This window comes from Myotis myotis, unplaced genomic scaffold, assembly GCF_014108235.1.
Source record: "Myotis myotis isolate mMyoMyo1 unplaced genomic scaffold, mMyoMyo1.p scaffold_m19_p_19, whole genome shotgun sequence".
Classification (NCBI taxonomy): domain Eukaryota; kingdom Metazoa; phylum Chordata; class Mammalia; order Chiroptera; family Vespertilionidae; genus Myotis; species Myotis myotis.
Window position 1 is genome coordinate 37,459,771 of NW_023416323.1, and position 22,493 is coordinate 37,482,263.

At 57.9% G+C, this 22,493-nt stretch overlaps 1 protein-coding gene across 1 annotated transcript in view; it reads right to left on the reverse strand.

The window, feature by feature from the left end:
* CPNE2 (copine 2) overlaps positions 1–22,493 on the reverse strand; it is a 37,849-nt gene that overhangs the window by 9,651 nt on the left and 5,705 nt on the right. Inside the window, exons 2-12 of the mRNA XM_036345812.1 lie at positions 15,722–15,939; positions 12,560–12,739; positions 10,754–10,828; positions 8,853–8,924; positions 7,642–7,725; positions 7,268–7,357; positions 6,666–6,764; positions 6,046–6,132; positions 5,350–5,409; positions 3,595–3,728; positions 2,775–2,829 (exon numbers count right to left, since the gene is read on the reverse strand). Coding sequence (XP_036201705.1) covers positions 2,775–2,829; positions 3,595–3,728; positions 5,350–5,409; positions 6,046–6,132; positions 6,666–6,764; positions 7,268–7,357; positions 7,642–7,725; positions 8,853–8,924; positions 10,754–10,828; positions 12,560–12,739; positions 15,722–15,901 — 1,116 coding nt within the window. The 5' untranslated portion in view covers positions 15,902–15,939. The remainder of the gene's footprint in view (positions 1–2,774; positions 2,830–3,594; positions 3,729–5,349; positions 5,410–6,045; positions 6,133–6,665; positions 6,765–7,267; positions 7,358–7,641; positions 7,726–8,852; positions 8,925–10,753; positions 10,829–12,559; positions 12,740–15,721; positions 15,940–22,493) is intronic.

Genomic DNA, 22,493 nt, shown 5'->3' on the forward strand with positions numbered 1-22,493 from the left:
ACTTCATGAGCCTCTACAGCGATCTGGAGGGGGGCTTGCATGGAGGGGGCTGAGAGAGGAAAACGGTTGCCAGGGAAACAGGTCTCCCTTGGGCCCACGATTTCCTACAAAATCAGATTTTAGGAGATTTTAGAGACCAAGGGGGAAAAGTCCCCCCTGATGGGGGGGACTGATATTTACCTTTCTCGGCCTCCCAGCCTCTTCATCCCCAACTCCTTTCCCCTCTTTGGGGGTGGGCGTGGCCTGGGGTCAAGTGGGTGGGGCTGTGGGAGGTCAGCCTCCACCTCGGGCCTCTCAGGTTACCTACGGCAGCTGCTCCATTTCCCAGGTGGCAACACTGAGGCTCAGAGAGGGCCAAGGGATGCCTGGGTCACATGAGTGAGCCACAGCAGAGCCAGGAACAGGCCTGGGGGACAGGTGTCCGTGCTGCCCGTGCACAGCGCCTCCCACGCTTGTTGCCCTGGTTTGCCTGAAAAACGCCGGTAAACAACCAGCTGCCCAGAGGCCACACCAAGCCGATTAGGGGCCCCTGGGGACCGGCTGGGCACAGGTCGTTGTCCTGGGGCTCCCCGTGGCCCGTGACAACCAATGGTCCCCGTTCACCTCACCTGGCCCTCTCCGGGCCCTGCTCCGTGAGTTACTTAAGACACCGCTCCCTGTGGCCCTGGCAGAGGCAGGACTGGAGAGGGAGGCTCAGATGGTAGAGGGAGCCGACCTCAGAGCTGCCCTCCGTAAGCCTCCGTTTCCCCACCCAGGCCTTCCTTCTGCCCCATTTCTCCCTTCATCTAACTCTGGCTCCTTTCGAAGGTCCAAGCCCTCAGCCCCTGCCCAGGTCAGGGAGGAACGGAGACCCCAGTGCAGGGAGCGAGTCCTCCTAGCTCCTCCCAGCTTCAGAACCAACACCTCTGCCTACACAGGCCCCTGGGCCCCAAATTCACTGTCAACAAACACACACCCCAAGTGCATGCAGGGAGCAGGCGCACAGCGAGGAGGAAGCCAGTGCCCCCTACCCCCCAGCACTGAGCCCACACAGACAGAAGTGACCACAGTTCCCTGAGGACAGTGCCCCGCAGGGAGGAGGGGCCCATAGCACAGAAGGCCTGGCGATGGGGTTGCTCTCTCCCTGAGAAGCGCTGTGGGAAGTGAGTGAAAGGGAGCAACAGGCTGGGGAAGGCCCCATGCAAAGGCCCTGGGGTGGGAAGGAAGGAAAGAGGCTCCTGGCAGGAGCAAGGCCAGTTAGAATGAGAGGGAGGGGGTGCCAGGAGGGGTCAGGCCTGGCAGGGAGGATGGGACAGAGTTCTCCGTCCTCTCCCCGCCTGGTTCCGTGGTTCCGGCCTCCCTCCGGGCAGCGCCGGGGCACTCCAGCCTGGCCAAGCCCCGGTCTCCCCAGAGTGGCCCTGTGACATTTTCAAGGAGGCTTTTGCGCAAGAGGACATCTCACAGAGCCGGTTCTCTGAAAGCTGGCTGGTGTCCTAGCAACAGCCTCCTGCTGGGCCTGCCAGCACCAGCCCTCCCTGCCCCCTCTCCCCACCGCACTGGCACCCGGCACCATTTTGGTCCTGCAGGACCCTGCCCCCTGCTGCAGGATGGCCAGCAGGTCCCATAGCCACTCTCTGAAGTTCCAAGTGAAAACCATCCTCCCTGGGGAGGGTGGGAAGCGAACGCTCATTCTGGAAAGGGCATGCGCCGCAAGCAACGTGGACAGGCGGGCGCACTGGCTGGGACAGACACGCAGGGGTAGGAGCCCCTGTGTGCACCCCCCCCCCCCAGGCCTCTCATCAGAGGGGCTGCAGCTTCTGAGAATCAACCTCAGAGTCCATCTGCCCGGTTGGAATCGAGGCCCCTGTTGCACATGGGACCTTGGGCAGGTCACCTGAACCTCTGTTCTTTCACCTGTAAAATGGCCATCGTCCCTTCTCTCCATCCCTCCATCCTGCCCACCCTCACCCCAGCCAGTCCCCGCTCAGCAGCCAGCCTTCAAAAGTGCCAACTGGATTGTAACCCTCCACGTGGACCCCGCAGCAGCCCCCTCTGCTCTTTAATATGCGTTTGAGGCCCTGCAGGGCTTGCCCCCCACTCTCTAGCCTCCTCTCTCTCCGTCCTGCCCATCTTCCACAGGCAGGCCATCACGCCCACCTCCCCTCTGTTCCTCCAACTGGCCTGCTTCCTCTGCCGCCCAGACTTTGACAGGCTGTTCTCTCTGCCACGCTCCCTGCCCCAGCGCCACCCCCAGTCACTCTGAGAATCCCTACTTTCCCTTCCCCTCTTGGCTTAGACCACGCCTCCTCCAGGAAGCCTTCCTTGATATTCCCAGGCAGGGGTTGGGGCCCTCCTCTAGCCTATGCTGTCCCATCTCCGCACTCATGACCCTGCCTGTCTTTAGGGTTTCTAGACAGAACACAGATGCCCAGTTAAATTTGAATCTCAGATAAACAATGGATATTTTAGTATAAGCATTTCCCAGACAATATTTAGGACATGGTTATACTAAAAAAAACCCACACCTTGTTAATCTTGAAATTCAATGGGTGTCTTGTGTTTTTATTTGCTAAGTCTGGTATCCTCCTCATCTCCCCCCGCCCCGCCAAAGTTGGGTACTGGGGGGCAGACAGCATCCCTGTCCTGCTCCGTGGGAGGCTCCGGATGAGAAAGGAGCATAGGTTTGGGGGCAACTCAAAGGCAGGGCGGCTGGGCAGAGCGCCAGACCTTTCCAAAGCAAATCTTGGGAAGATACACTCGCATCCCATCTTGGCCAAGAGTCCGGCTTCACCTACCTTCCAGTCTGGGGGTAACTGGGCCCCGAACCCTAGAGCGGGAAACATCTTATCACTGATAAGAGAAAGAAAAAAAAATCACTGTGAGACCACGGGACGGGGGCTGCACCCACCCGCCCTCGCCCTTCCCAAGCCCCTCCCCAGAGCTGGGCCCTCTGTCTTGCACTCACAGAGAAAGCTCACCCCCTCTAGCCAACCTCTGTTCAAAGGACCCTCGAGCGCAGACGTGCCTCTGGGTGGCTGGTGTGGCTTGGCCCCATCTACACTGTGGCAGACACAGAGCGTCTCACCAATGGGCCTGCATGCAGCTTCTAGATCCTTCTCACACCAGGGCCTCATGCAGCCGCTAAACCAGGCACGATGGAAGTGAAAGGCACTCAGCCCTCCTTCATGGCTGGGAACGTTCTCCCCAAAGGAGAACCCTGGTTGGCATTCAAGGCCCTGGCGCTTAGCCTCATCTCCTTCCACCTGTCCTCCCTCACACCCTGTCCCCCCAGCTCTGGCCACTCCACCTTCAATCTTGTGCGCCCGCTCCTAGAACACCTCTCCTCCATCTGTTCACCGTGGCGAACTCCTCCTCATCCGCTAAGGCCCAATTCAAATGGCCCCTTCTCTCGGGGGGTTTCCCCGATACCCCGGGCTCCCTCTCTCTCTGGAGCTCCCGTAGCTCCTGCCTCACTTGTAAACTGGTCTATGGAAACCCCAGTGATTTCTCCCCCATCTTTGCGCTCAGGTAGAAACTCCCCGAGGCAGGGCCATGTCTCAGCTGCGTGGGCTGGAGCCGAGCCAAACGGACGTGCGGAGTCCCTCCCCTGCTCACCTGTCGTAGTCCTGAATGATCTGCCCCACGGCCCAGATGGCCGACAGGTATTCGTTGCTGCCCATGGGGTTGATGTAGTGCAGAGAGGAGGGGTCGAGGGGGTTCCCGTTGGAGGCTGTGAAGTCTATCCCGACCTGCAGGGTGAGCAGAGACCCCAGCTCCCCTTCTCACCCACGGGGAACAGAGAGGCTGACGGGACACGGGGAGCCCGCTCCTCTCCCATAAGGCGGTCTGACACCTGTGTCACTCCTCTGGCTCTCACGCCAGCTGTGGCTCACAGTGGCCTGAGCATAAAGTCTATTATCCAGACGGGGTGCAAAGCCAACTTAGAGCCCAAATTCCTTCCCCTTCACCCTCCCAGCTCACTGGCTCCCCGTCTCCAGGCCTTTATCCTGAGGCTCCCGCCACCTACAGAGCCAGGCAGGCCCCCGTTTCTCCCAGACACTCACCCACCCCAAGCCAACTCCTCCTCACCCCTCAGACCACTAAGGGGCCTGGGACCTGAGGCTGCCAGGTAGGGCACTGCCCACCTCCCCAATCAGACCTGCAGGCAAGACAGATGCCCAGCAGAACTGGGTCCAGGGCTGGGCACCTGGCACCAGGCAGGTGCCCCACAGGGACTGGGCCTGACAGTGGCCAGGGATCCGGGCTCTACCAGCTCTCAGCCTTGAGGGAAGCCCAGCCCAGACCTTGCAGGGCAGCACCAAGGGGCGGGCACTGCCCGGCAGGGGAGGGTTAGGACAGGGACCCTGGGGGGAGACGGCCACCTTAGGACTCAGTGGCTGTGGGGCGGGTTGGCTCCCTGAGGTCAGGGTGGTATGTCTTAGTTCTCGGGACCCCGGCAGGGGCACAGCTAGAACCTGGCACCCAGGAGGTGCTCAGTGCCCATCTGCTGAGTGGGCACATGCATGCGGGAGGAATGGGACTGCCTGGCCTCTCTGTGGGTGAGGGGGCAGCGGTGCCCAGACAATTACAGGTCAACAGGGCCAATCCCCTAACCCCATTAACCCTGCAGCTGACCTCCAGGCCTCAGGGACCTAGAGGTGATGATGGAGGCAGTGAGGCACGTGGGGAGGTGAGCAGAGTATGGGACCAGCAGGTTCTCCCCTGGGCCCGAGGCTCCGCTTGGGGTGAGGACCCGGGACAGAGGTCTGCACGGCACACTCCAGGCCACAGGAGAGGAACGAGTCCTTCCCAGCAGTATTTACTGAGCGTCTGCTCCGTGCTAGGCACTGGAGGTCGGTGCAGAAACATAAGCTAGAGGTGGGACAACAGGGATGAGCAAGAAATGCTTCAGATCATCTCAGAGCGGCGAGCACCCTGAAAAGGATGAACTAGAAAGAGCAACAGGGAAGACAAGGTCCCTCACAGGGCGACCTCCATGCCCCGCCTGCAGGATGGCAGGGCGGCCACCAGAAGGTTCCAGGAAAGAGAGTTCCAGGCAGAAGGAACAGCAAATACAAGGCCTAAGGCAGAGCGGGGTTTGGCATGTGGGGGGAAGAGTGAGCATTGGTGTGGAAAGAGCTGAGCAGGGAGGAGGGAGGGAGCAGGTGAGGCAGGAAGGCCTGTGGCCAGCGAGGGGGAAGTTGGCTTTTTCCTTCCCAAGGGGTGTTGCCAGCAAACTCTGTGGGGTGGGCAGCCACGCGCTGACCTGCAGCTAAGCCCGGACTCAGGCCCACCCGCCAGGGCAGACACACCCCTGGGCCCCGGAAAGTCCCTCTTGCATGACCCTCACTGGGGAGGGGGGAGCCTTACGGTGAACATGAGCTGGCAGCCTCCCAGGATGTAGTCCAGGAAGGAGTAGTCCCGGTTTATCTGCAAGAAATCAGGGAGTCAGTGGGGCCCTGCCCTGCCCGAGGGCTGGCCCTCCACTGGGCCACACTCTCCACGGATGACCTTGAAGCCGCTGCTCTGCACCCTGAAACCTTAGCAGGGTCAAGGAGACCAAAAAGGGCAGAGGACAGAGCTGGACCTGATTACAACAAAACCCAGACCTCTAGGACAAAACACTCAGAGCAAGGGTTCCCAGTGGGGACATATACACACACACACATACACACATGCACACGCACACATGCATGCACGCACACGCGCACACACACACATGCATGCACAATGATTGCAGGCGGGGTCCCAGGACCCAGCACATCAGTTACACCTACTAATTGTATGACAGAGAACATCTCCAGCTGTTACGTGGTCCATAAAGTTATGGGTAATGTTATAGGGTCATCTCATGTCCTCCAAGACCTCCGCCCGGGGATGTGATATGAGACTAACCCTTCCCATGCTTTACCTCATCAACATCCCCATTCTACAGACGAGGAAACTGAGGCCCAGATAGGTTCCGTTCCGAAAGTCACAGAGCCAGGACCGGGACTGGCAGAACCGGGATTGGCACGCAGGCTCACCAGCCCTGCCCTGTGCCTCCCCCACTCCCCGCTGGCTCACCTTGCAGGATCGCAGGATAATAATGCCCGAGTTTTTATAGTTCTTCTTTTTCCTCTGCTTCTTGGGGTTGATACACTCGAACTCCAGCTGGGAGGAGGGAGAGAAGCTCACCTCAGGGCCTGCCTGGGGACTGACCCTCCTCTGGACCCCAGAATCCCCTCCACAGCATCGACCAGGGATAGCATGCCTCCTCCAGGAAGCCTTCCTGGATGTCCACACCCAGAAATGGGTCCTGCCCCCTGGGTTCACACCAAGCTGTGGCTCCCCAAGGTAGGAGAGCTGCCTCTACCCCGACCCCAAGACAACACGTCCATGCCCTATCCACTCGTGAGCCCAGAACTGGCACCCAGGGCCTGGCTTCTCGGGGTCAGTTATATGGGCAGCTCCTGAGGCTCGCTATGTGCTAGGCAATTTCCCTGTATCATTTCATTTAATTCCCACTCTACACCATCCCCATTTGACAGATGGGGAAACTGAGGCCCAGAGAGATTGGATGTCTTATTCAAGGTCATACAGCCAGAGAAGTAAAATCTGAGCCCCAGGCTGCCTGATTCCGAAACCTGTGCCCTCTCCCTGGCCCCTGCGGAGGTCCTGGGGTCACACATACGCGCCCCTCTTACCGGAACGCCATCGCGAGCATCACACATCTGTGACACCGAGGTCTGGAACTCGCCGATGAAGTCGTGGCCCCCGTCGTTGTCATAGTCGTAGCAGATGACCTGGGGTGGGTCCAGTGAGGTCACCCCAGAGCTGCCCTCCAGCCCCTCTCAGCTCCCTGAGCAAACCCCTCGGGGACAACAGGACAGTCACCCTGTTTTAGAGAAGGGACCCACAAAGCTGGAAGCACTGCCCAGGTCACTCAGGGGCTGGGCAGGGCCAGGACCCGGGTCTCCTCCCCATCCCCCCAGATGGGTTCTCTCTCCATCTGAGTAAGAAAGAGCTGCCTGGCCGGCGTGGCTCCAGTGGTTGAGCATCGATCTATGAACCAGGAGGTCATGGTTCAGTTCCTGGTCAGGGCACATGCCCAGGCTGTGGGCTTGATCCCTAGTAGGATCTCTCTCATCATTAATGTTTCTCCCTCTCCCTTCCTCTCTGGAATCAATAAAAATATTTTTAAAAAAAGAAAAAAGAAAGAGCTTTCCCAGGGCACCCAGGACGCCTCGGGTAGACGGGAAGGCTGCAGTGGCAGCGCGGGGAGCAGGGCTCCCAGGGCCCCCCTCACCTGGATGGGCTTCTCCATGTCCCCGTCACACAGAGACACCAATGGCACGGTGAACGGTTTCCACACAGGGTCCAGCGTGTACTTGATCACCTGCAGGACAGTGAGGGGCAAGGGTGGGCCTGGGCCAGGGGACAGCAGTGCGCTGGGGTCAGAGCAGCCCAGTGGAGACGGGGAGTGGCAAGATGGAGAGACCCACAGCCACGCTTCTGAGGACGGAAGTGGGCATCCCTGTGGCAGGGAGAACAAGTCCTTCAGGCACCATCACGCTCCCCTGGGCACTGCTTGCTGTGACTGCACAGCCCTCTCTCGGCCGTTGGGGGCGACTGGACTGGAGACCCCCTGGCTTAGAGACCCCCGGGTCCCCACGCACCCACCTCCGTCCTGTGGACCAGCATCCACTTGCCATCATCCCCGGGCTTATAGAACTCGAGGAACGGGTCCGACTTCCCGAAGAGGTCCTGGAGGGAGCGGGAGGTGCAGGTGAGGGGGGCGCAGCTGCCACATTCAGCCGGGAGGGGGTTTGTGGCCGGCTGCCTCCACCGCCCAGGGCCAGGGGGCGGCTGTGGGCAGAGCCAGCCTGGCCCCCTCCCTTGGCCTCTGCGGGGCTCAGCGAGAGGCCAGAGCTGCTGCAGCCCCTGGGACCCACTGCCTCCTGGAGAAACCACCCCACCCCAGGGTTCCTACACTTGTACTCGGAGCCCCTGAGGGTGGAGCTGCGGGAGCAGGAGGCCAGCTTTGTAGACCAGGCAGGACTTCAAAAGGGTGATTGTTCCCAGGGCAAGAGGAGGCCCCTGGCAGGACGTGATTCTCATTTATTTAGTGGGAAGCCGAAAAAATGGCAACTCTCCCAAGCACATTACCGATGGGATATGCTATCCTTTTAAAACCCATTGATTTAAATTAAGAGTGTCGCTCTAAAGAGTCTATAATCAAATGGGGGAGCCAGAAAATAAATAATAATGTACATCAGGCAGTGATTAGTATTAAGAAGACAAGTAAAGCAAGGGTGGGGGGAATCAGGGACCATTCCAGTTTTGGGGAAGACCTTGCTGAGGAGGTGACACAAGAGCAAAGGCGTGATGGAGGCGAGGGGCCACCATGAGAATATTCAAGGAAAAGAACATTGCAGGCAGAGGGAACAGCATGTGCAAAGGTCCTGAGGCAGCAGGGCACCTCGTGTAATTCTGGGACAAGGAGGAGCTGATCTGGCTGAAGCGGAATGACAATGAGGAGAGTGAAACAGGTGAGGTCAGGGGGTCTGGGGCTGCGGACACACCAGGTGGGGCCCCGTAGGTTACTGTAAGGATCCTAGCATTTACACAAAGTGAGGTAGGGAGTTCCCAAGGAGTGGCTCTTGACAAGGAGCCACGTCTTGAATACTTCTAAGTGATGGGAAACTCACTACCTTAATGGTGAAGAGGTCCTACGTGGGGGTGGCCGGTGCAGCCCTGTGCTATGGGTTTGTCCCTTGGTGGGGGGTGATGACGGTGGCGGCCAGAAGTTCCAGGTCTAGGCCACACAACCTTGGGATTGGGGTTGTTCAATTGCTCCCGGAAGGAGAACCCCCTCCTCCGCCCCCCCTCACCTTCTTGTCCAGCTTCCTGCCCGCCAGGCTCAGTGTGATGACGCGGTTGTCTGACAGCTCCTGGGCAGCGATCTGTGAGGCCAGAGGAATCGGGGGGGGGGGGGGGGGCGGCTCAGCACCTGTGCCTCAGACTCCCCAGCCTCCTGCCAGGCAGGGTGGGCATAGGGTGCCCCAGGAGTTAACTCTCCAGAGCTATGAGGGGGAACGGAGGGGAGGGATAGTGCCAAGTGACCTTGGGCAAGTCTCTTGTCTTCCCAACACCTCCGTTTCCATCTTTGGAAAGTGGGGTATGAGGAATTCCTCTGGATATCCATTCCTCTGGATATGAGGAATCAAAAAGGGACCCCATGTGGCTCAAGAGAGGGATGGCGAGGGCAGATAAAGCAGGCACCAGGCAGGAGGGGTGGTTTTGAGCCCTGGGGAGAGGTCCTGGGCCTCCTCACGCCCCAGGGTCCAAACACCACGGTGTCAGGAATTCCAGCCACTTCACTACGCGGCTGGGGAAACTGAGGCCCAGGGCCGGGATGGAAGCCACCTGAGCTCCCTCTGCTCTCTCCACTCACACTGTCATCCATTCCCCACGCCTCCCCCATCACCATGATGGCTCTCTGGCCCCAGCCAAACAGCGATGGGCCAGCTGGGTCTCCCTGGGACTGCCAGGCGCCCTCTCTCCCTGTCCCCCGCGTGGCCGGGCAGGCCCTCGGGCCCACAGCAGTGCAGTGGGCTGGGTCCTCTCTGGCCTAGGGCTTCCCCTCCCCCCACCTCTAGGATGGCCTCGCCGAACATGCTTGCAGAACCACAGACACCGGCCAGGCTGGGCGCCTGCCTCCCCTTCTCCTCCTCCAGCTGAGACACGCTCAGCACCCTGTAGGGTGGGCCCCATTGCTGCACCCATTGCACGGAGGAAGGAACTGAGGCCTGGCTGGGACAGGGGGAAATGCTTGGGGGATGGCACCTCAGGCCGGTGGGGTCCACCTGGGCGGCTTCCAGCAGGAGGGGAGCTGGCTTGTGAAGGCCAGGTGTGGGGAGGTTCTGAACCCCAAGAGGTGGAGGGAGGTGGGGAGAGGCCTTGCCAGGCGGCAGGACAGTGGATAAGGACCGGGGAGGTATGTGCAAAGTGTGCAAGAATCAGTTGCCTCCATCCCAAGGAGCATACACAAAGGGGGTAAAAGAGCCGAGACAGCAAAGAAAGGTGGAGATGGCGGGTCCCTCACAGCCTTGAGGAGCCAGGGAGGCTCCAGAACAGGGGAGTGACACGCCCTCCTGTGTGGCCAGTTCTCCGAGTCACCTGGGGTCTGAAGGGGACATTCCAGGAGAGAATCTCACTAGCTGACCCGCCCGAGGGCGCTTCCTCTCTGGGCTTCAGTCCCCTCATCTGCCAAAGGGGGTTTCTCCGCCTTCTTGGAATCTGGGAGGACCCAGGAGCTCATCCCGAAAAGGACCTGAGCAAGAATCATCGAGCACCGCCGAGAATCACTGCGCATCGCGCCCATCACTGCGCATCGCAGAATCACTGCGCGCTGCAGCCACAGGCCCATTTCTGCCTGGCAAGGCGCCCCTGAAAGACCCCCAACGGAGGACAGGCGGGGGCCAGGGCAGGGAGGGGGCGCTGGGAGGGGGCGCTGGGAGGGCTCTGGAGGCCTCCAGAGTAGGAGCGCACCTGCCCCGGGAGTAGGAGGCTGGGGGGGCCTCTGACAACCCCGCTACCCCCAGCTTGGCGGCCCCCTATGCATCATGTGTGGAGCTGGGAGCCCGTTGCTAAGAGACCTGTTGCTAAGTTGTAAGTTGGGCCTTTTTACTCCAAACAAAGCTGGTAATTATCTGCCAGGGAAGCGGCCCATTGATGGGGGAGGGCAGCCGGCAGAAGCGGAGGGGGTGCAGCGGGGAGGGGGGGCTGGTACCGTAATCAAGCCCTTCCCGGCAGGCTTGTCATTCATCAGCAGCAGAGGCCGAGTGATCTTTTTGTTGGAGACGATCTGGGGGGAGAGAGGGGAGAGGGGAGCTCCGTGAGGGTTGGCGAGGAGGAAAGATGCTCACGCACTCACAGCTGGCTGCTCCATGCCAGGCGCTGGCTACACCTCCCGCTGCGCGATGCTCAAGGGAGGCAGAAGGTAGCTACTGCTAACCCCACTGGGCTGCCGGGAGACGGAGGCCCAGAGAGGTTAAGACACTCGCCTGAGGTCCCAGAGCTGGGATGGGAGCCCAGCAGCCTGACTCCCACGGACCGGGCTGCCCCAGGAAAAGGCTCACGTCTGGAGACAACTGTGGGAGGTGTAGCCCCCTAACTGCCTCCCCTGAAGCCATCGAACCGACCTCACCCTCCCTTGACGAAGAGGCTCCAACTGTCTCCGTATTTTCACTGGTTTGCCCAGGAAATACAGTCACACCTGCGTCAGTGATCCACACACACAGAAGGGAAAAGGGGCCACCGTGCCAAGCCGCCTTCCCACCACCTCTGCCCACTCCACCCCACACCCTTCGGGGGCCACCCTGGCTCTGTTTCTTAGGGAAAGGCCAGGGTTCCTGTGCCCATACGAGCATGTTCCTCTCCCCCTACTCGGGTCTCTCTCTCCAGTCCCCTCCCTGCGCTTCTCCGCCTTCTCTGTGACCCTGGGGGCCCAGAGCACCCGGCTCCCTGTGCTCTGGCTTGTGGGGGTTCAGCCAGTGGGGGTGCCAGCAGGAGCCGGGAGAGCAGGCAGGAGGAGGCTGGCTGAGGGCTGGCAGGAGCTGTTTTCCTTGCCCTGGCTCCGCTGCAGTGGAAGCCACAGCTCTCACCAGCCCTGCCCACACTTCCTGCCCTGCCCCTCCCTCCAGGCTGGGGTGACCCTGCTTGGCTGGTGTCTGGTCCTGCGTAAGGGTTCCGCTCCCTTGTTAGTTCCCTGCCGCTGACCACTCGGCCTTAAGCTCTGGTCTCAGTTACATTTTGAGGGTGTGGACACACAGGCCGGCGGGAACCCTGATGGAGGCACCCCACTTCTTACATAACTGTGGGACCCTTGCTTTTCTCACTGAGCATCATCTTTTGCAAGGCCCAGGGCATTTCCGTCTCCACTAGGACCTCTCCAAGGAATTTTAATTTTATTCCCTCACCATCCCTATCAGCTAGGCAGTCAACATTATCCCCAGGTGAAATACGGGGGTGGGGGGGTGGGGGACGGACATCGAGGCCCAGAAGGGGCTGGGTCTTGTCTAAGTGTCCACAGTCACAAAGGATGATTGTGTCAGAGGCTCCTAGCCCTGCAAACCCCCAACCTCCATAAGTTCACCAAGGACTGAGCGAGATGGGGAAGTGCAGCCCAGAGAGGGAAAGGAAGTTGCTCAAGGTCACACAGCAAGTCCATCCCAGAGTAGGACTTCCCTGGGTGTCTTGGTTTCTGGGGGGATCCTCCTACCCCAGAGTCAAGACCACGCTTGATGGCTTCTAACAATCAGTAGCTCTGGCTACGTGGGGCCCCCCTTTCCTGTGTGGCAACATCTGGCTGGCATTGTGCTCAGTGGCGTCTAATACGAGCCCGTCACCTGGCCCCAAACCCACCAGGCTACTGCCCCCCTTTTCTGCCCGCTGGCCCCTCAAGCTATCTGTCTTTGTGATGCCACCTTCGGAGTCAGGCCGGAGAGACTCTGTCCAAGGGCCCGCCCTGTCCTTGGGAGCAGGGTGACATCTGGGAGTGCAGGGACTGTCTGTCCACCTGCAGGGCCTGGCTCACCACGCCGAGGTTGCAGGAGAACTGGCCCAGGAAGTCGTGCTCGTCGAGCTGTGTGCTGGACTTGTCCTGGTCGAACAGGGCGAACTTGAGCTTCTGCACCTCCTCAAAGTGGTAGTCGAGGACGAACTTCTTGGAGAAAGCGGGGTTGAGGTTGTTGATGGCAGTTTCTGTCCTGGCGTACTGGCGGGGAGGCAGGGAAGCGGGGGTCAGAGTTCAACCCTTCTCGGGCTGCAGGAAATCACTCTCGCCAACTCGCCAACTCGCGGACACCGACTCTGTACCAGGCACCTGGCCAGTTACCTGGACGGCTGCAGCGAGCATTGCTCTCAGCTCATAGAGGACACTGAAGCACAGAGAGGTTGAGTGACTGACCCAAAGTGGAACAGCTAGAGGGGCAGGGCCAAGATCTGAACCCAGGTCTGACTCCAGCACCCACACGCATAACTCTCTGGCCCTGGCTCCATACCCAGGTGCCAGGATAAGAGCTCGGACCCTGTCCTGCCTAGAGAAGGGACAGAGGGCAAGTCCCTCTCCTCATCTGTGCCTCAGTTTCCACTTCTGTAAGATGAAGGCTTTGACACTCTGTGGTTTTAGTTCTTTTTATTTTGAGAGGATCCCCTTTCAAGCCACATTTTACATGGAAGCTGAGAGAGGCAACAGGAAGGAGGGATCCCTAGGGGGAGGGTCTGGGCTCCCCACACCCCGAGGGCAGATGTCTGTGCCTTGTACGGAATCCTGGAATGTCAATACTAAAATTGTGCAGCCCCAGAGGTCCCACCCACTGTGGAAACCAGGCCTGGGTGAGGACAGGGCCGGTACTGTGGGTCAGTGGTGGGGCTGGGACAGGAGCCCTGCCCTCTGGCCGCTCCACACGGAGGCCCCAAACCGCGGAGTCTGGGTGTCCGTCTATTTTGGGGCTTGGGCTGTGTTGATTTTTCCTCCCACCCAGTCCATTTCCAAGGGCTGGACTAGCAGGCAGAGGTCTTGATCTTGGGCTATTTTTAGCCAGGATGGCTGGCCTGGGTGGGAGGGAGATAGTCAAGGAAGGTGGGGGGGCACGGGTTCTAGGGACCTGGCAGAGGGCACAGGATGCTCCAGAGGGGTTGGCCTCACGCCTGGAGCTACCCACCCCCCTCCAGGAGTCCTCAACTGACCCCACGTCCCACCTCCCAATTCTGGCTGCATCTCCAAAGCACTGGGTGACGCAGAGAAGTCCCTACCGGCTCTGGGCCCCAGTTGCCCCTCTGTAAAATGGGTCAACAGTCTCAGCACATTTCCTTGGCTTCGTAAGGACCCAACATCTGTGGAAAGTCTTTGTCAACCACAGTATGTCCAGTGGGACGTCCCCTGTGGCCTGCTTAATTACGATGACAAACAGATGCATATTTTGGAAAACCTATACTCATATAGAACTATCTGGAAGCTGGGCACCCAGCTTTTTTAAAATCCTCCCTAGAGGGTATTTTTCTATTGATTTTTAGAGACAGTGCAAGGGAGGCGGAGAGTCAAAGAGAGAGAGAAACATCGATGTGAGAAACACATCGATTGTTTGCCTCCCGCCTGGCCCAGGGATTGAGCCTGAAACTGCGGTACATGCCCTTGACCGGAAATCGAACCCGGAACCCTTCAGTCCTCAGGCTGATACTCCATCCACTGAGCCAAACCAGCCAGGGTGGGGGTGCCCACTTTTAACAGAGGCTCTCCCTCACAGGCAGGCTCCCCACTATTCTGACTTTCTTCTTCCAGTCCATCTGGCTTTTCTAAATTTACTACAATGAGCATAGACCCTTCAGGGAATAGGAACGAAGCAATAGTTAAGACTGGAAAGTCTGAACACCTTCCTCAATCTGCATCGCTCCCCAGTTCTCAGTACAAAGTTCTCAGGCCAGTTCCGACGTGCCTGGCTGTGGCCCCATTGACATCCCCAGCTCTGGGTTCCTCAAGGTAGGCGGTGGGGGGGGAGGGGGGGTCCACATTTCACAGATGAGACAGTCTCAGAGAGGGACAGCCACCTGCTCAAAGCCACACAGCAAGGAGTGACAGAACTGGGCCTTGGTCCAGCATTGAGACTAAGCCTGGGTCCCCCTATCCCTGTTTGCCCCTCACTGTGTGTTCGTTTAGGAATAAGTGGGGTAAGTTATTTAAAAGTGGAAGCAAGCACTTTATAAAACTCTAAGGTTTTAACTACATATATAATAATTAAAATATTACAATATAAAATAACAAATACAAAATTATTTATATATATATAAAAGGCTAAGCAACCAGTCAACCAGTCAACCAGTCAACCAGACAACCGGCTGGTAGCTATGACGCACACTGACCACTGGGGGCAGACGCTCAATGCAGGAGCTGCCCCCTGGTGGTCAGCGTGCTCCCACAGTGGGAGTGCCGCTCACCTGACCAACGGGCACCAGACTCCAAGTTCATGGCTGGGCTGGTGAGCACAGCTGAGACAGTGCAAGCCTCTCCCACCTCCGCTGGCTATGAGCGGCTGGTGGTGGCAGGTGCAGTGAGGCCAGGATGAGTGGGAGCGGAGTCCCGGCCACCTGCTGCCTCTCGCACTACTACATCCCTTGGGGGATGTCGGACTGCCAGTTTCGGCCCATCCGACATCCCCCTGAGGGGTCCTGGATTGCGAGAGGGTGCAGGCCAGGCCGAGGGACCCCACTAGTGCACTAATCCGTGCATCGGGCCTCTAGTATATGTATCAATCTAAATCTATGAGTTATAATTATAGTAATTTAAATACAAATATATTTGAAGTAATATTTAAATAAATTTTAATTTTTAAAAAATATATTTTTATTGATTTCAGAGAGGAAAGGAGGAGAGAGAGATAGAAACATCAATGATGAGAATCATTGATCAGCTGCCTCCTGTACGCCCCCTACTGGGGATGGAACCTGAAACCCGGGCGTGTGCCCTGACCGGGAATCAAACCCTGACCTCCTGGTTCATAGGTTCACACTCAACCACTGAGCCACTCACTCCAGCCGGGTTAAAATTTAATTTTAAGAGTAACAATTTTCTAAGAAGTCCCCAGCCCACACTCCAATTACCTCCAAGGGCCTGGCCGAGAGGCCCCAGGATCCAGGAGAAGCCCCTTCCCCAGACACCTAGCCACCCCCACCCATCACAGGCACGCATGGAGGGGCTCACCTCAGTCCACCGGCCATTGTTCTCTGTGAAGAGGACGCAGAAGGGGTCGGACTTGGAGGTGACGTCCCGGTCCAGCAGGTTCTGGCCACTCACGGACAGCTCCACCTTGCACACGCAGTACTGGGAGCCCATGGGGGCGGCCCCTGCGGCTGGGGCGCCCTGACCCTGTATGTGGGCCATGGGGGGTGGCGGCGGTGGCGGCAACAGTTCCTGGCAGTCTGCGGGGATAGGAGTGGGGTGTCAGAGAGAGGGAACCGACATCTACCACACCACCTGGGTAGAGAGACAGAGGATGTGGGTAGACAGAGATGAGGAAACGTGTGTGTGTGTGTGTGTGTGTGAGGGGCGTATATGTGGGCAAAAGATCGGAGAAAGGAGGACGCAGGAAATGAGGGACTCTGGTCAATGTGTTCAGTGTGTCTTTGGAGTTATTCTCTGCTCTGGCCAGTTTTTACCTATGAGATACACACAGGTCCAAGTTGCCCCCGTCGGATCAGCAACAAATCAGATTGGCATGGGCATCCCAGACGTTCGTTTTACCAGGAAAAGCTGGGCTTCTCCCCAGCAGTTCACACGCTGGCAGCCTGTGGCTAAAGTGGAGCTTGTAATGACAGGGTCCCTCATTGCTTTGGCCACTAGGAAGCTCACTTCTGGCAACTTATCCAAAACTTGACCTTGTTCATGGTCCATCTCGCTCATCCTGTACCCCTGGCCTAAGCATGTGACTGGTGCGTAGGATGCACGCAGTATGTATTCAAATAAAAATAAAAGCATGACTGTGCCCGGACGGTGTGGAGCTCTATTCCTGGTCAGGGCACAGGTCCGGGTTGTGGCTCCATCCCCTGTAGGGGGTGTGCAGGAGGCAGCCAATCAATGTTTCCTCTCGCATTGATGTTTCTCTCTCTCTCTCTCTCTCTCTCTCTCTCTCTCTCCCATCCCTTCCCTCCCTTCCTCTCTCTCTGAAGATCAATAGAATTTTTTTAAAATATATTTTTATTGATTTCAGAGAGGAAGGGAGAGAGAGAGAGAGAAACATCAACGATGAGAGAGAATCATTGATCGACTGCCTCCTGCATGCCTCCAACTGGGGATCAAGCCCGCAACCCAGGCATGTGCCTTTGACCAGAACTGAACCCAGGACCCTTCACTCCACGGGCCAACGCTCTATCCAAACCAGCTAGGGCAAATAGTATTTTTTTAAAAGGCATGAGTGTAGAAATCATGAACAAATAAACCCTCCGATCTTCCATGAGTTGGTCCTTATCCTCACCATAGAGTTTACCCTTTCATTGTACACAACTTCCCAAGATTCCATGCACTGGGCCTGCATATGTACCCCTCCCACCGTCAGGCTAATGACTGGCATTGCTCGCTGTAAGCAGCTCTTTCTCTCCAAGTGCAAGGTGTTCATTTGGAGCAAGTGCGGAGAAGCCCGCCTCAAGGGGCGGCGGGGAGCCCTGGTCCCACAGGTCCCGGGCCCTATGGACACGCCCTCGGGCTCTCTGAGCCTTAGTTTCCCCATCTGCCCACGAGACAGCAGGACACCGTCTTGGACACGCCTGTGATCAGATCTTATTTCCCCTGGTACATGTTTAGCTAACACAGGCCCATCACCATGTGGACGAGTAACTCTTACCTCAGGGGTCCTCAGACTACGGCCCGCGGGCCACATGCAAATACAAATATTGTCTTTGTTCCCGTTTTGTTTTTTTACTTCAAAATAAGACATGTGCAGTGTGCCTAGGAATTTGTTCATAGTTTTTTTTTAAACTATAGTCCAGCCCTCCAACGGTCTGAGGGACAGTGAACTGGCCCCGTTTAAAAAGTTTGAGGACCCCTGTCTTACCTACAAAGGCCAGCTTCCAAATCCTTGACTACTATCTTGCCCCCTCGCTGTTGAGTAGGAAACTGAGAGGCAGGTGAGAGGAGGGTGTTCCCTTGGGGACCACAACGAATCCAACTTTCTGTGCTCTGAGCCCTGACTTTGACCTGCAGTCTCTAACCCTTCAGTCTTGTGGGGCCATTATGGCCCCATTTTCCAGAGGAGGACACTGAGGCTCACTCACTCCCGCTGGAGTGTGTACTGAGCATTACTCGGTCCAAGCACTGTGCCAGCGCTGGGGTCCTGCAGGGGGAAGACTGTCAGGCGCAGCCCTTGAGCTCCCGTCTGCCTGAGAGAGTGGGAACAGCAGCCAGGCTTCCTGGCTGGAGTCCCTGCAGGGAGTTGGGGCTTTATTCTGAGCCTGACGGAAGCCTGGAAGGGTTTAAGCAGACAGGTGACACGATCTGATTTCTGTTTTTAAAAGCTCCCTCTGGCCCCTGAGGGGAGAAAGGGCTGTCAGGCTAAACAGAGGCAGCAGGGAGGCTGGCGAGGAGGTGGCTGGCATCCAGGCAGGGAGGACGGAGCCACAGCGGCAGTGCTGGGCCCTCCCCCTCCCTCCGACCCTGGCACAGGCCACTCTCTGAGTGCCAGCCCCTCTGGGAGCATCGGGGCAGTCTCAGGCCGTCTGCAGGTGAGTGTGGGGCAGGCGCCAGGCCCCTGGCCCCCTCCAGACAGCGCCTCCAGGCCTGCCCGCATGAGAGGATCTGGACAGGGACAAAGCCGGTGCTCATCCCCTCCCCTTACCGTCTGTCCCTAGAACCTCATGATCATCACACAAGCTCGGAGCGGCAGGGCAGCGCTGCAATTTGCCGGCAGGATTTATTCTCCTCGTGTAAAAATTAGTTTCCATGGAGGGGCTGGAAGCCGCACTCCCTTTCACTACGAGCAGCTGGGTGCCGTGCCCAGTGGGGGAGGGGTGAGCATGACCCCCGGAGGGTGGGGGAGAGCCATGTCCAAAATGGACATCTTGCCTTGTGGCTGAGAGAATGCCTGCTTATGCCAGAGGCGGGGGTGGGGCATGACAGTCACCCATTTTACAGATGAGGAAACTGAGGCCGAGAGAGAACAGAAGTCACCTGCCCGAGGTGGCAGCGCCAGGAAACAGCAGAGGCAGGATGTGGGCAGGGTCTCCAGACGCCCAGGCCAACGCTGGGCTTTCTATATACCAGGGTGGGGGCACTGGGACCCAGCTGGGCAGAGCTGGGGAGTCAGCCAGGCGAAAGGCTAAGAGGGGCGCAGGGTGCCCAAGGTCAGCAGTTTCTCTAGGGTCACCCTGTCTATACCCCTGCATCTCCCATCATCACTGATGGGGTGCATTCCAGCTCCCCACCTCCTCTCCACCTCACAGGCCCCCTTCCTGGCATGCTAGATGCCACCTGGGCCCCCGTCCCCCCTGCTGCCAAGTCAGACAGCTCTGTTTTCATCCTGAGGGGTCCCAGGGACACACACTCAGGTCCGTGCACTTCCTTGCACATGTATACACGTGTGTATGGTCACATAGGCATGTACACACATGTCCCCGAAGAGCACATGCAAAGGCGAGCTCTAGTATGAACACTCTGGGGCCACTTCTCCCCTCCCCCACACCCGGTCCAAGTCACCATCATCACTCACCTGTCCTCCTGCCCCTCACTGGCTGGGCCTGGCTGAGGGCAGGGGCAGGAGGGCAGGTCACAGGGAGGGTTGGCTGGGCTGGGCTCCCTGAGCCACTGCCACTCCCTAGATCAGCTCCCAGGCCCCAGAGTGAGCGAGTGAGCTGAGCCAGTCAGCGATGGGTGGGCAGGGAAGGGGCGCTCCTCCCCCAGCTCAGGGCAGGTCCCCCAGCCCCAACTCACCCTCCGGCTGGAAGCCTCTGGATCCCCGAAACGGGGAGCACATCATGTCCAGAGTTGGGGCGGGCCTGGTCAGAGTGGGCCCCTCTGCGCCAGCCCAGCGGTGGGCAGGCGGGCGGGCGGGACCCGGGGGCCTGACGCAATGGAAAAAGAAACCACAGCTCAGACCGGCCGGGCCCCCTCCCCTCCTACTCCAGCAAAGAGGGCAGGCGGGCAAGGTGTCATTAAGGGAGGGCTGGGCTTGCCATGCGAGATGGAGACGCTGCTGGGTGCAGCACCCACCCCACAGGTAATTTGAGGTTTCAGGCTGAAGAGGGGGTACGGGGAGCCAGGGCCTGCTCACAGATGGTGCTGACTCCTGGCCCAGATGGGCACAGGCCTTCCGGGGTGACTGGACCCCCAGGGAAGCGGCTGGAAGGCAGGGAAACAAATTAGTAGTCTCTTTTACAGATGGTTCACTGAGGCAGAGAGAAGGCAGGGCTTAGGGATTCCCATTCAGTCACTCAACAAACGTTCCTGCGCTCCCTGCAACGAGCAGCAATAAGCCAGACACAGGTGTTGGCCCCCACAGGGTCCACGGGCCCCAGCTTAGAGGACATCTTGTCACTTAGGCAGAAGGACAGCATTGAACCACAGGTCCAGAATGTTCTGGTTTTAGCCAGCGACCTCAGGACCCATCATCCCCTTGACCTCTCTCTCTCCTTCACCCCCTTATCCCACTGCTGCCGCCGATTCCACCTCCAAGCTGCAACCTCATCTCCCATGTCCCTGCCTTGGCCCGGCCAGGCCCCGTCATCTCACGCTCAGCCATGCCCTGGCCCATGACAGTCCCAACTCTCTGCCACACCAGAGCCAGGGGGAATCTTTAAATATTCAAATCAGATGCTACCACAGATCTACCTGGAAACCTTCCAGTGGCTTCCCGTCCCCCCGGCCTGACGCGACCCCACCTCATGCCACCTTCCCCTCGCTCCCTCTGTTCCAGCGACACCGGCCTCCCCGCTCTGCAGACAGAACCTGCCGGCACCGTGCAGAGGTTAGGAACATGGACTCTGGACTCAGACAGCCCAGGCTCTGCTCACCTGCTGCACGACCTCAAGCAAGTTCCCCCTCCGTAAAACAGGAACAATGAGAGTGCTTTCTTGGGGCATTGTGAGGATTAAGTGAGGCACAGCCCTCAGAACACTACATAACGTGTGTTCTTATCCGTGATTCTTGATGTATGGGCGGGGGGAGGGGCAGGTCAAAACCTCAGGAGATGTGTGAAGTGCATGGTTTATGTAATGGGGGCAAGGAGTTTAAACTGGTTGAGAAATGTGGCTCTGGGCTCCCCTTCTCAGCTGGCAGGGATGCCAAGGTGATGCACAGGGGGGCAGGGGGCAGGGAAGGAGTAAGAGGCTCAGACCCGCACCCACAAGCCCTCCAGGGTGCTACACTCCTGGGCTGTGGCCTCCAGCACCCTCAGGGCTGCTGGGTCTTTGCCCCACAAGTCCTGCTCATTGGGATCTAATCACTGACAGCAGAGGCCCCGGGGTGGCCCTAGGCTCTCCCTGCTCCAAATGCGGCTCCCAGATGGGCAGCCTCAGGGTCCCCGCCCAGACGGGCTCAGTCGGAGCCCCTAGACTGGCACGGATCTCCCTGTGCCTCCACAAGCGCCTGGTGATCCTGCAGAGAGCTAAGTGCACACAAAGCCCAGACCTGTGAGTTCACAGCCTCCGGCCTAGACAGTAACACTCTGTCAACCGGAGCCCCCGATAAACCAGATATCCGTCCCACGGGTCCCGGTGGCTGCATTTACTGAGCCTGTAGGGTTTTAACATGTCTTGAATGAGTCTAGATCTAAGTTATCTCCTTCACCCCACTTCCAAGATGAGAAGATCCAGGAAGACAAATGACAGCAGGGTTTTCCAGAGGAAACAGAACCAATAGGATATCTAAATAAGTATATATGTATACTTTAAATATATTTTTATTGATTTCAGAAAGGAAGGGAGAGGAACAGAGAGATAGAAACATCAATGATGAGAGAGAATCATTGATCAGCTGCCCTCCTGCCTGCCGCTGACTGGGGATCAAACCCGCAACCCAGGCATATGCCCTCGACCGGAATCGAACCTGGGACCCTTCAGTCCGCCGGCTGATGCTCTATCCACTGAGCCACACCAGCTAGGGCTCGAAATATATTTTAAGGAATTGGCTCACGTGATCGTGGGGCCTGGCAAGCGGAAATCTATGGGCCAGACAGGAGGCCCTCCTTGCACCCCTGAGGGACTGTTGATATAGTGGTCTTGACTCCGAAATCTGCAGGGCAGGCCAGGCAGCCCGGAAACTGGGCAAGGTTTCTGTGTTGCAGTATTGACGCTGAATTCCTTTTTCTTGGCGAAACCTCAGCCTTTGCGTTTAAGGCCTTCCAATGATCGGAGGAGGCCCACCACACAGTGAAGGCAGGTGCCTGTTTCTCGGGCTGGGTGCTGCTAACACAGGTGTTTGGGGTTTACGAACGGACATTGAGTTGTACCTGTGGGAAATCTGCTCAATTTTGTAGGTTGCACTTGAATAAAATGTTAAAAATAACGCAGGGACTCCCTATACAGTCCCTCCTGAGCCCCAGTCACTTACAACGTCCCCATATTGTGAACACCAGCTTAGGAAAAGTCACCCTCGCTTGAGCTTAAAGATGGGACTGAATCTTATTTCCATCTCTCTTGTTCCTAGCACAGAGGCAGAGCATGGAAGCCAGACAAACGTTTGTTGAAAGTGAGGAAGAATGCCCGGCCGGTATGGCTCAGTGGTTGAGCGTCAACCTATGAACCAGGAGGTCACGGTTCGATTCCTGGTCAGGACACATGCCTGGGTTGTGGGCTCGATCCCCAATGTGGGGTGTGCAGGAGGCAGCCAATCAATGATTCTCTCTCATCACTGATGTTTCTATCTCTCCCTTTCTCTCTAAAATCAATAAAAATGTATTTTTTTTTTTAAAGAAAAAGAGTGAGGAAGAGTGAAGGGGAAAGGAACCAAAGCATCCTGGAATGATCAGAATCATGGATTCTTGGAATCT